This window comes from Squalius cephalus (assembly GCF_949319135.1).
Source record: "Squalius cephalus genome assembly, chromosome: 4".
Classification (NCBI taxonomy): domain Eukaryota; kingdom Metazoa; phylum Chordata; class Actinopteri; order Cypriniformes; family Leuciscidae; genus Squalius; species Squalius cephalus.
The window spans coordinates 39,169,027-39,182,638 of record NC_137125.1 but is presented as its reverse complement, the minus strand read 5'-3'; the positions used below and the strand labels follow the sequence as shown (position 1 = coordinate 39,182,638).

Here is a 13,612-nt window from a genome sequence, read left to right as displayed (position 1 = left end):
TGCAAATGAACCGGTAGTATAATTAACTGTGATATTTAACCACAATTTTCTCCTTTTTAGAGTTCTCGAATATTCTAAAAGACGAATTTCAATTATGTTTCCAGTCATATGTAATTACAGGATAAAAACTTTTAAAATAATTTAATCAAGATTCAAGATTGAACTCACGGACAGTATTCCATTCCAAACATCACCGTTTCTCTCATTTGTGCTTATTGTTGGCTGAAGGCTGGAAACTTTTTGGACTGATATAAGGGCCGAGAGAAGCTCTCAGGCAAAGACCTGTGTAACTGTGCAGCCCACTTCCTGTAGCTGATTGCCCTGGAAGCATTCTGCAGCACTGAGCTTTGTATCATGGCTTCCTTTTCAAAGCAGAAGAGCTCACTAAGAGGAAATGTGTGCTATTAAGCTAACAAAAAACAGCTGTCTCATAAAGAACCCATAGACCTCATTAGATTTTCTTTCATATTGCGGTCCTCTGAACACTCATCATTTGGAACCATTCAAGCAAGAACTGATCTTTAACTGTATTGGGCCATATCTGAGCTATATTTAAACATGGATGGGATGCTGTAACAAGTGCACTTGGTAAAGTGTTTTAATGTGTCAGCTGGGTTTTCTTCCTCTCCATAGTATACATGCAAAAAGCTGTTTCCTATTCTTCATCCACTGACCCAACAGTCAACAACAAAGCTTTGTCTTACTCTTTGTATTTCTATCTTCCTGACTCAACTAATAAATTGTCACTTTTGAATGACTCATTCCCAGGTTTCCGCCCAACTGCGTGTGATCTGGTTCCAGGATCATGTTGGCACAGGATACGCAGGATATTTATCTTATCCCCTGCTAGACTCACAATATCACCCCAGCCACACAACTAACAGCTCAAGTACACACTAAACACGGCTCATGTGACTAGCCACGTATTTTCTCTTATCGCTGTAAGTGTGATTTTCTGCAGCTAGGAATTGCTCGCTGACTATTCCTGTAATAGGTGACAGTCTGCGGGCTGTGAATCTACTTTCATCTATAAGAGAACTAATGCTGCTGGGACAATTCCAGGAAGTTGGAGAGGGAGGAGGGGGTCAGCAATCAGCAGACACACAGTAATGTCAGTGAATTGTTTGTCATGCCAAAAATGAAGGAGTGTCAAACTGTTCTTTGACTATACAAGGGGAAAGTAGGAGCTAGGCAGAGGAAGAACCTCAAAGTCCTTCAAAAACAGTCCAACACAATAAGCAGTTGAACTGAGCATTTGTCTAACTGGTACATTTGTGTTGGCAGATGCATTGTGGGTGAGTTAATGTTCACCTGAGGCTCTCCTTTAGTGCTGCCATCTGAGTCTGATGGGTGCTCTGGATCATTCTCGTCGCTCTGTAACATACAAACACATTTCAAATTCCGTTAACACTTTATGATAATGTTCCATTAGTTAACTAACAATGAAAAATACCTCAAGAGCATTTACATCTTAGTTGAAGTTAATTTCAGCATTTACCAATACATTATTAAAATCAAATGTTGTATCTGTTAATATTATTTAATGGACTTGAGCTAACATGAACTAACATTAAACAGCTGTTTTTTAATAACTAACATAAAGATGAATAAATACTCTAACAAATATATTGCTTATTGCTAGTTAACGCATTAACCCATGCTAACTAATGGAACCTTATTGTGGAAGTTTTACCCAAATTCCAACTATATTATAAAAGTAAACAGGGTCCAAAATTTACAGTTGCCAATCACCAAACGCACACACTTGCTTTGGCGGGAACAAAAAATTGAGTTAATGACCAGCTGTCAGGTAGGTTTACTTTCTGGCAAGCTGCAATTGACTAATCAGAATGAAGTATTCCAGAGAGTCGTGTAATAATGTGATATATTTACATATTTAGAACCATAACAGTTTTGTGGCTGGTGGCAAATAGTTTTGGATGCTGATTGTAAAGCTCACATTATGTCTTTTGTGTCCGAATCCATACAGAGTGAGATTTGTATGCGCTTTATGTGCAAGAGTTTCTTACATCCTGGGTCCAGAAGGACACTCCAGTCGAGCGTCTTTTCTCTCGAGGTCGTCTGCGGTCGCGTATAGAGCGTGGCTGCGACTTGTCTTCATTGTCCTTATCGTCCTCTCTTTCTTTTCTATCATACTCTGGTCAGAAAACAGACACATGGTTGTTTATGAGTACAAATGAGCAACTATGAATATGCATAAACCACTGATGGAAACCCCCATTTTATTTATGGGAATGATATTGCTCCAGGACTTAATCCTGGTTGAGCTAATGGAACAAAAATCAATCTAAAAAAATGAAACTATAAATTGTATTATTATTATTATTATTATTATTATTATTATGAAGGTTAGCGGGTTTAATTGTAACTAATATAAGCTGGAGCATGTCAAATCAAATACACTACAGTTCAAAAGTTTGGGGTCAGTACAATTTTTTTTTTTGTGGAAAGAATGAATGTGACAAAGATATATATGTGACAAAAGATTAATATTCAAGTAAAAAAAAAAAAAAAAAAAAAAAAAAAATAGCAATACTGTTTTCAACTGTTATGTTAAGAAACTTTTCTTGACCAAATCAGCATATTAGAATGACTCAGGGTATCTGCAGAGTTTTTAAAACAAAATTAAAGTCCCTACAGAACAAAACCATAAAATCTCAAAATAAATCAGGCATCTCAGATTCTTTTACTTGATTAAATAGCCTGGGGCAGATATTCAACAAGAATGTAATTCTGCTTATCAGATGAAGGAGCTTAAATATTCACACTTAAAAACATGAACACATTACAATATAAAAAACAGAAAATAAACATTGTCAATTCATCAACAGTGGATCAAAAGCAATCGATTGCCATGAATGCGCAGAATTCATTTATCGCAAACTGTTCTGAAACCATGAGCCTGTAGAACACACATTTATGCAGCGGCCACATTTATTTCATTCCGTCGTAGCTTTTAGAAGTTTAATAAACACATTAGGCCGTATCGTGATTCCTGATTTACTGTCCCCCAAATTTAAGACCTCTTACATGGATAATTAAGACTTTTGTTATATCATTTAAGATATTTGAGATGTTTCATGACCTTAAATTTGATCAAACGGAATTAAAGACTTTTTAAGGAACCCTGATGATTTCTGAAAGATCATGTGACACTGAAGACTGGAGTAATGGCTGCTGAACATTCAGCTTTTAAATCACAGGAACAAATAACTTTTTAAAATATATTCAAATAAAAAACGATTTTGCATGTAAATAATATTTCACAATGTTACTGTTTTTTATGTATTTTTGATCAAATAAATGCAGCTTGGGTGAGAGACTACTTTCAAAAACATAAAAAAATCCTACCGAACGCAAGATTTTCAACGGCCTGAAGCTTGGCTTAGTCAGTCTGCAGCCATACTAAAGGAAGTCCCTGTCTGTATGCCAGTTCCTGTAGCGTCACAAAACCATATCACTCATTTTCCTTCCTGTGCCATGTCACTCTATTTAAAGTGACACACAGCTGTTGTTTTTTCCATGACAATTAAGGGCATTTGCAGTGCTTGGAACAGTACATATAATTAACTTTTTTTTTTTTTTTTTTTTTGCATCATCGTTGCATGTCGTAATAAATATTTCATTTTCCAACAACAGGCTACTTTCATTATTGTTATGAATAAAAAGTTTTTTTTTTTTTTGGGGGGGATGAAACGAGACCCGGATATGTGTACCTCTCTCAGTGTCACGTGCGGAGCGGTAGGTTGAAGTGAGGCCGGTCAGGCTGTTTGGCCGGTTCAGAGAGGAGGTGCTGTAGAGAGAAGACGAGCTGCCAGAGGAAGAAGGCAGAGTGGAGGAGGCCGTGGTGGTCGAGGCCAAGGTGCCGGTCCGGTACTTCTGGAGGACAACAAAGAGGACACTCGTGTGATATAAAACACACAAAAAAATGCTAGTTAAAATTCCACAAACTGTCCTGTTCCCTGTGAGTTTTCCTCACCTCCTCAAAGCTACGGTAGCGTGACCTATAGTCATCCTCCTTGGTCTCGGTCTCTTTCTTCTCTTCCTGTTTCTCCTTGTCTTGTTTTTCCTTCTCTTCTTTCTCGTCTTCTCGAGGCCGTATGGGGCGACTGCGACCGATGGTCTTCTCCGCCTCCTGGAGATCAGTCAAGGTCACACCCTGAAAAAGAAAGTAAAAATGTTAAAATTATGTCATTCATTTCTGAGTCTGCTAAATGACCTCAATAATGATGTAATTTTGTTGTAACTGCAGATATATACAAACATATTATGTTAATAAGAACCAGGGCAGGGCACTACGATACTGTGATACTGTAAGAAAATATAAATAAATATAATATTAATAATAGTTTTATATAATAATATTAATTTAATATCAATATATACGAAATACGAAATAATATTTGATTAATATTAATAACAAAATCATATGAGCTGACACTGTCACAGAAGTGCATTTCCAATTTAAAACAGCTTAACTTTATCCAATCACATTTACGACATATTTCTCCCTTAGTTTTAGTTCAAGTGTTATATAATATAAAGCTGATTTATCATTAATATGTAGGTAAAATCCCAATAAATAAAAAAATAAAAATAATATATATATATATATATATATATATATATATATATATATATATATATATATATATATATACATACACACACACACATACATATACATATACATATATATATATATATATATATATATATATATATATATAATAAAGGATCTTTTACTTGTAAAGTATTTAATTCCTATAGGCATTACAGGAATTAAATACATAGGCAAATATAAATAGGCATTACATGATTATGTAATATATAATTTAGTTTTTTTAAAAGCAGGTAATGATTTTTGTTTAGCCACAAGTTTTTAGAGCCCCTAGTCACAACTAATGATGAAACATGGCCTTATTCTTGAAAGGAAAGACAATTTCCTCTCAATTTCTCCCATAAATCCGTGTCACATCACAGAGCTCAGAATGCAATAAATTCAGGTAAGCACATCCTGAGCTTCAATGCTAAAAATTTGAAGCAAGAACCGTTAAAATCTCGCAACAAATGATTTGTAAAGCGCACTGTGGTTCAGTCTATTATTAGAGAGAGTTCCTGCAGAGGTGTTTAGATGAGAGTCTAGACTTGCCTGTGTGGACCTCCTGGACTGCCGTGCCTGTCTGGATCTGGCTTTCCTCTGAGACTCAGACTCTTCATCACGCACAGGGGTGAGGTATGATCTACAGACGCAACACAAAGAAACTAAATCCCACAGCTGAAGCAACAAGTGCTTTCGTTGAGGCTCTTCAGGGCAAGTTTAATAAGAGTAAAAATAGGCTTTTGGGAATAAATAAGACAGTGCTTATAAGACAGGAACTGGAACATGATGCATTGTTTAAAATGAATTTAAATATTGACATGTAGAATTCAAATAAAAGACCAAAAAAAATATCTAATGAAGAAAACATATATTGTGTCGTTGCGTCTAAAATGGCAAAATATAGTTTTGTGGCTGGCAATAAATATTTATGGATAGTATACCGTCTCAATTCAGGTTTAAATTATTATTATTAATAATGATTTATTAAATTATTAATTATTATTCAACTTCTGTATATCAGTGTTACCATATTTGATGAGCTCTATGCGTGTGCGTTGATCAATGCTTATGTGTGAATAAAAGCCTAAATTAAATCTGTTCATCGTTTAAAGTGATCTCTTCAGAAGACTTGGATTAAACTGCTCAATTCATATGGTTTACAATAAATGAAAAATAATAAAAATATTTAATATAAAAAAAAAAAAATGTTTTGGATAAATTATCCATTTAAAGGGATACTTCACCTCTGGAAAGATGAATGTGTATTTAAAATAGGTCATTTATGTAGAAGAAATTTGAAGAAATTTTTGAATTTGGAGCTTTCTAGCCTGAGAAAAGCCAGAAAATGTATTTTTGGCTTATGTGGATGAAAGACAACAACTCCCAGAATGCACTTGCTTCGCTGCCCTAGGAAGCCACTCCCAAGCCACGCCTACCGGTTAGACAGCGCAGTTGAAAACAACAAGAAGGTTAGGCTACTAACTTAGTGAGTCTCCGTGACGAGTTTGCCCTGGATTTCGAGATCGCCCAAAATGTCCGGGATTCGGCTTTTGCGTTCTACAGTCGCCATTCATCATGTTTACTGTGGCGAGCAGGACGAGGCTGACGGCCGCGGGAGAACGGCGCGAGGCCGGTGGCGTCATTACTGAGACGCGCCGGGTTTTGCATCTCTCACGGAGGAGCGGGAATTTTCTTAGCAATGGTAAAACGCACATCAACCGATTACTTGTTTAGCGTTCATGTAAACACTACATTCAGATTCACCGATCGGAATGAATTCAGTTAGATTGAAACAAAAGTGCATGTAAACAATGAATGGCGACCGCAGAACGCAAAAGCCGAATCCCGGACATTTTGAACAATCTCGCCCGCCGGACAAGTCCGGGAAAAGGAGGATGGTAACTCCTACTACTCAGTTTTCTCCTACTATTCAGCTTTCTCCACAGAACAAGAGCCTGATAGATTAGCTTCCAGGCTGACACTGTGTACATTTTGTGAGTGAGATCCCACCCTCTATGGGCGGGTTGAAAATATGCGGAACAACGCCTTCTACTGGCTGTAGTCTTTAGCCTCTGGCCAGAAAATCCTCAGATGACGCAAAATGACGATTTTTGCGTCATCGGAGGATTTTTTCCAGACAAAAAATACATAAATCTCTCCTCTCAGGAGGATATGAGGGTGGAAAGCACGGTAATTCGAAAATACTACAGGTTTTCTACTAATACAAAGCTTAATGCTAAATCCTGAAGTATCCCTTTAAGTTAAATGTCCTAAATAGATACAATAAGTTTGAATACATTTTTATGTTTTCACAAAGAAATTTCAGCTTTTTTGTTTCAAATCAAATCAGAGCTGGCTGGTCTCTTTTTTTATTTAATTTTTTTTAATCACAATGGACATAAACAAAATGGTAAAAATACATCCAGAACAAATGGTGCTAAAAAGCAGAAACACTCAATGATCCCATGTTGCAGTGCATGTGTGTACCTGCGTCTCTCTCGTCCGTCAGAGCCCAGTATAGTTCCAGTAGTGGAGGTGGTAGTGGTGGTGGCTGCAGTGTTGATTGTGGGGATGACCGCGGCCGACTCCTTCTCCTTCTCTTTTTCCTTGTCCGCGTTCTCCTCGGCCCAATACCTGTTACGCATCAACACATTTCACTGTCACAACCAACTCTTGAGTGTTTAGTTCAGGGTTCACCAATCTCGGTCCTGGAGGGCCGCTGTCCTGCAGAGTTTAGCTCCAACCAGCTCTAACACACCTGTTTGAAAGTTTCTAGTATGCCTAATGAGACCTTGATTAGCTGGTTCAGGTGTGTTTAATTGGGGTTGGAGCTAAACTCTGCAGGACACCGGCCCTCCAGGACCGAGATTGGTGAACCCTGGTTTAGTTTGTAAGTTCATTTAAAGAGGTGTGTGTGCTCGTACCTAGACAGCAGGCTGCGGTGTCCTGTGGGTGAGGTAACGGAGGAGGTTGTTGTTGTGGAAGTGGCAGAAGAAGTGGAACTTAAAGCATCATCTTGCCTCCTTCCAAACGAGCTGCTACGGTAACACATACAACAGTCAGTGGACAAAGCATTGGATAAGAGGGGAGAGAGGGAGAGAGAAAAAGAGAGAGAGAAAGAGAGAGAGAAAGAGAGAGAGAGTACCAAATACCAAGTAAAAAGTACCACCACAAGAGAAAACAGGAACGAGATCCCCGTTCTTTCGAAAAACCTGAGCAAGGTCCATAGTGCACAAAACAAAACACCAAACCAAAGAAAAACACGCAAAAAAAAAAAAAAAATCAAAGAAAAATAAAGAAATAAATAAACTAAACCAAACCAAACAAAAACCAAAAAACACACAAAAAAAATCATAGCAAACCAAAAAGCAAAGCAAAGCAAAAGCCAGGTCAATAATGTGCAAATAAAAATAAAACAAACAACTATTAGGACTATGCAATATAAAAAAAATTCTCAATTTTTTAAAAACTTTTGACAGTGTTCTATATTTAACTTCAAACATGGTTTACTTTTTATTTGCATCTTTTTTGCCTTTGTATCTTTATTCAATGTTTACTCAACTAAGAATTCCAAATGAAAACAATACTATTCAACGTTATATTAGGTAATATTTAACTGAATATTTCTTAAATCGTATTTTGAAATTTCACAGTTACTGGAACTAACCCCTCAATTATAATTATCTCGTCAACCTTGGCGAATACATTGTGAATTTTTATTATATTGACCAGCACTATAAATATTCAGTCTATTCTAATGGAGAGTGTAAAACTATACACCCCATAGACAAATAAATCACCAGACAAGTAAGAATGGCAAGAAGCTACATGTGGGGAAAGCAAAGACACATGGAGGACATGGAGTGTGTGTGTGTGCGTTTGCTGGGCGGTGCTCGGGCAGGTACCTGCGGTGAATGCTGTAAGACTGGTAGTAGGAGGAAGGCTGCTGCCAGGCTTTAGAGTTGTTAGGTTCCAGGCTGGAGGCAGAGGAGGATTTGGCAGGCAGGTCGCGAGAGCTAGACGTGCGGCCTAACGCTAGCGTGTGAGACGTACTGCCGTGTGGAAGTGGCGGGGTGAAAGAGGTGAGTTAGCAGGGAGCGGACAAACACACACACACACACACACACACACACACACACACACACACACACACACACACACACACACAAACAAAAACAGACACACATAGACAAAATGTTACACATATGTCTAAAGTACTGACTCCCTTGTGGGGGAGGGGGGGGGGGGGTGCCTTGGTGTCTTATAAAGTCATATTTTTGGATATAAATCATCAAATACCATCAATAACTTCCCTGGACATAAAAACGGAAACCTACTCGTTATCTAGAACCCATTTGCATGCTTTATAAAATAAAGATTAACACTTCAGCATGCTTTTTTTGGGGGGTGTCAGAGTCTGAAACCAAACCAGGCAGCACAAATTCAGTCATGCTCATTTTAGACCAGGGTTTTCAAAATAAATTTGACTAAAATGTATTCTTATGCGTCAAAGGTAGGCTGTTAACTGAAATTATTAACAAAATATATTTAATGAAATAATTTAAGACACTTCATTTAAATACCGTCTCATAAATCATTAGAATATTCATTAATCATTTTTTGTTCTATTTACAGCTCTAGTTTGTAACTGAATACAGATTTGATTTTATAATATGACTTCATACACATCCGTTCAAAGGTGTGGGATCGGAAAGATTTTTGAATGATTTTGAAAGAAGTCTCTTATGATTACCAAGGCTGCATTTAATTGATCAAAATATAGTAATTTTTTTTTCCACTTAAAAAAGCGGTTTTGTATTTGAATAGGTTTTAAAATGTAATTTATTCCTGTGATGCAAAACTGAATTTTCAGCATCATTACTCTTCAGCGTCACATGATCCTTTAGAAATCATTCTAATATGCTAATTTAATGCTCAAGAAACATTTATTATTATTATCATCAATGTGGACACAGTTGGGCTTCTTAATATTTATGTGGGAATCTTGATAATTTTTTTCAGGAATCTGTGATGAATAGAAAGTAAAGAAACAACATTTATTTGAAAAAAATGTTTGTAACAAATGTAAAAGTCTCACTGTCATTTTTGATCAATATAATGCATCCTTACTGAATAAAAATATTAACTACTTAAAAATTTTTTTTTTTTTTTAATTCCCAAACCTCTGAACGGTAGTGTAAATAGAGATATAACATTTTATATGATCACAAAATGTGTCTATATTAGGGCTGTCAAACGATTAATCGCATCCAAAATACAAGTTTGTGTTAACATAATACATGTGTGTGTACGGAGTATAATTATTTTCTATATATATAAATACACACGCATGCATATATATATTTAAGAAAATGTGTTATTTATATATAAAATATTTATATATAATATAAATTATATATATAATATAAATATATATACACAGTATATACATGCAAATATTTCTTAAATATATACATGCATGTGTGTGTATTTATATATAGAAAATAATTATACACCGTACACACACATGTATTATCTAAAAACAAACTTTTATTTTGGATGCGATTAATCGCGATTAATCGTTTGACAGCCCTAGTCTATATACATGAAAATATACAGGTGTCTTTATATTTAAGGAATTTATATTCCTTGAAAGGGGATCGTCATATTTGTGGGATCTTGGCAGTAAAAAGCTTGAAAACCTCTGTGTTATATATGCTTATGATGGAAGATGAATATCATGCTCAAACGAGCATCTAAAAGAATGTACGATGCCAGTGAGCCGAGATTAACGCACTTCTGCAGTTCTACTCAAGTTAGCTGTTAGTTAGTTATGTTCCTAAACTACAGTACTTACACCTAGTTTATGAGATGTTATATTAAGATAGATTGAATTGCAGGCAAAACGTCATACACAAACCCAAGCCGACAGCAGCTGCTATAAATGCTTGACAGGAAAATAAAGGTGCTAGAATCATCTCAGGCAGCAGCAGCAGCAGGAAGCAGCGATCTACTAGTCTTAGTTGCTAGGCAATCAAATGAATATTATTACTATGGTAAAAGCTAACCTGCGCTGATAGCTGGAGGTTCTGTTTTGTGAGGCCGTTCCGTCGTTGTTCTTCAGGTCTTCTTCCCAGCGTCTCCTGGTGTATGAGCCGCTACGTACCAGACTAGCAGCCGAATCCCTGAGAACCACAAGCTAGAAGTAGTACCTCCGATTCCAGCGAACCACGCTTGAAAAATCTATTAGACTAGCTTACTTCTATCAGAACATCGTTCTAAGTAGTGAACATGCTGCATAAGCCACAAAACCATGCTACACTTGAGCTTGTGCTTCACACAACATGGAGCATCAGGAGGTGCTCTCAAAACAGCATGTGTCCTTTCTTTACCTGTTTTCCTTTTCGTCAATGTCTGATGTGCTAACGTGCCTCCTCGGGATGGATGGAGCAACATACGCCAGGCGTGTCTTCTCCTTTTCCTGTGCACATAAATGAGGACAGGAAACAAGACTATAAAGTGAACTGAAGAATCAAACGCAAACTGCTCCAACCTTCCAATTACAAAGAGGATTATTTCCCCCCATAATGAAATTAAACTAAATTCTAGTAGACCTTTTCCTTGTCCTTATTGTCCAGTGAGGATGAGAGGCGAGGAGAAGAGGCCGAGCGCATCACCCCAGCTGTGTCCTTCTCTTTTTGTGCCTCTTTAGTTGTGCTGATTTCTGCCAGTGCTCCGTAACTGCCGGTTTTTCGCAGGCCCAGACGCCACGATGCAGGAGACTCATCCTTCCTCTCTTCCTCTTTAGGAGACACCTTCCCTGTAGGTGTGCTCACCTGAGGAGGAGAAAGAACAAAAAAAGAAGGGATGGGGGTGGAAAACAAAAGTTAGATCGTTTTGGGAGTGCATCAAGGGATGTGAGAACAGAGAACACGGATCAGCTTGACAGGTCAAAGCAGGGCATACATATATGGGAGCAGTGGACCGCAGGGCTGGGAAACCTTTTGATATTTGTCACATTTTAAATGATTTTCAGTAGAGTGCAAAAGTGGCCGCCTTCTTTTTCAGCGGCGTTGGTTCCGGAAGAAATATTTCCTTTCATTTCTTCAATAGGGAATTCAAAAAAGTCTTTGTTAAAGCCTTTTAAGTCATGAACCAAGTCAACCTGACAAAAATATACAAGGAAAATCTGACAAAAATATAAAAGGTACAAAGCGGTGTACTTAAAGGCTTTAGGGATGCGTTTTGCTTGTTTCGCCTCTCTGATTGGTGGAATTTTCTGTACAGCATCATGAATAATGTAGTTTATCCACCACTAATTCCAGTCAAATATGATTATTTTAAAACAAAGTTGAAATAATGTGGACTGACCACTACAAAAGCTAATACCATCGATTAACAACCTCATAGCTCACAGTAAGGTTTATAAGTTATCACTGACAATTTTCCTATGTAGAAAATGAAATTTTTACTTTTTACGTTTTTACTTTCGGAACCTGACTGTTGCACTCTACATATACAAATACATATACATATATACATATATACATGTACATATATACATACATACATATATACATACATACATACATATATACATACATATATACATACATACATACATATATACATACATACATATATATAAATATATATATATATATATATATTTATATTTATATTTATTTATTTATTTATTATATATACACACCTCAATATTTATGTATGTGCTCTGAAATGGACAAAATCCACTAGCACAACCTTCAAGAAATGTAATTGCAAAAAACAAAAAATAACAATAATATATAGTATATTGTAAATATTCAACAACAAAAAAATACAAATATTTTAATAAAATAAAGAAATTGTGCAATAATAAATAAAAGAAATAAAGAAACATTTAAAAAATATATGTTTTTAAAATAAATATTTTATTTTTAAATAAATTTATAAAAGTAAATAAATGACTAAATAGATATATTTTAATAATAAAAAATAAAACTAACAAGTACAAATTTTAAAAAAAATCTTTAGAAATTTGAGTATATGTATAAATAACTATACATAAACAAACAAACAAATAAAAACAAAAGCCCAGCCCCAGTGCTCTGATGCCTATAAAATTCAAAACTAAACTTCAAGGGAAACACGTGTGGGGCCATTTTGAACGATTTTGTGGATTCTATTGCCTTCAGAAATGCAAACTTGAATTAATATTATTTAAATAAAAGAAATCTAGGCCTTAAGATGATGAGAATGCTAAATATTATTATAAAAACAACACGGATAGCAAAACCAAACATGCCCAATTTCAATCAAGATGTTAGTTTTTGCAAACTCATCAGCATCCTGGTGACCTGTTAGGGTTTAGAGTCGCTAATAAATGAATTCGCCCTTATCAAAGTACACACAACACTGATGTCACCTTTCATAAACTATCACATGGATGATCTTCGACAGAAAACAGCACGTCATCACAGCCACGACTGACAGCGACAACACCATGCAGTGAGCCAGAGATAGGAAGAGGAAATGGTCTTGGATTAGGCAGTTATCTGATTGGTTAGGGACGTGGTCATGTGGGGAAGATATAGGGCGGGAATCACAATGCTGAACACACCGAGGCCTCACCATCGCTTTTTTGGGCACAAGCGCAATGCCAGTTTTGCGCAAGCCTTGACGCCACAACGCAGGACAGCCTGGCTCCCCCCCAGGCACAAGGGCAGTAATGTTATCAGACTAAAGCCATCCAAGACAACACAATGATGAGTAGAGAGAGAGAAAAAAAAACAGATGATTGTAAAGAAAAAGAAAGAAAAAGGAAGAAAGGAAGAACCCCTGAATGAAATAAATCAAGCAGCAAATGAAAGGATAAAGATACTTCATGACGCACGAGTGATATAGAGAAAGGGACAGCAAAGAAAAAGAAAATATATGAAAAGCCCAGTAATGCGTTTAGCCGGCAAACCTGAGTTTAATATGCAATTA

The 13,612-nt window shown here is 36.4% G+C and overlaps 1 protein-coding gene across 6 annotated transcripts in view; it reads right to left on the bottom strand.

Moving 5' to 3' along the window:
- ppp1r12a (protein phosphatase 1, regulatory subunit 12A) overlaps window positions 1–13,612 on the bottom strand; it is a 67,385-nt gene that overhangs the window by 12,811 nt on the left and 40,962 nt on the right. For 3 of the 6 annotated variants that reach the window (XM_079868295.1, XM_079868296.1, XM_079868299.1), the window contains exons 10-20: window positions 11,239–11,460; window positions 11,017–11,105; window positions 10,693–10,809; window positions 8,530–8,676; window positions 7,549–7,662; window positions 7,112–7,258; window positions 5,174–5,264; window positions 4,001–4,180; window positions 3,738–3,900; window positions 2,031–2,158; window positions 1,312–1,374 (exon numbers count right to left, since the gene is read on the bottom strand). In XM_079868295.1, coding sequence (XP_079724421.1) covers window positions 1,312–1,374; window positions 2,031–2,158; window positions 3,738–3,900; window positions 4,001–4,180; window positions 5,174–5,264; window positions 7,112–7,258; window positions 7,549–7,662; window positions 8,530–8,676; window positions 10,693–10,809; window positions 11,017–11,105; window positions 11,239–11,460 — 1,461 coding nt within the window. The remainder of the gene's footprint in view (window positions 1–1,311; window positions 1,375–2,030; window positions 2,159–3,737; window positions 3,901–4,000; window positions 4,181–5,173; window positions 5,265–7,111; window positions 7,259–7,548; window positions 7,663–8,529; window positions 8,677–10,692; window positions 10,810–11,016; window positions 11,106–11,238; window positions 11,461–13,612) is intronic. The other 3 variants (XM_079868300.1, XM_079868297.1, XM_079868298.1) reach the window with 2 other exon arrangements.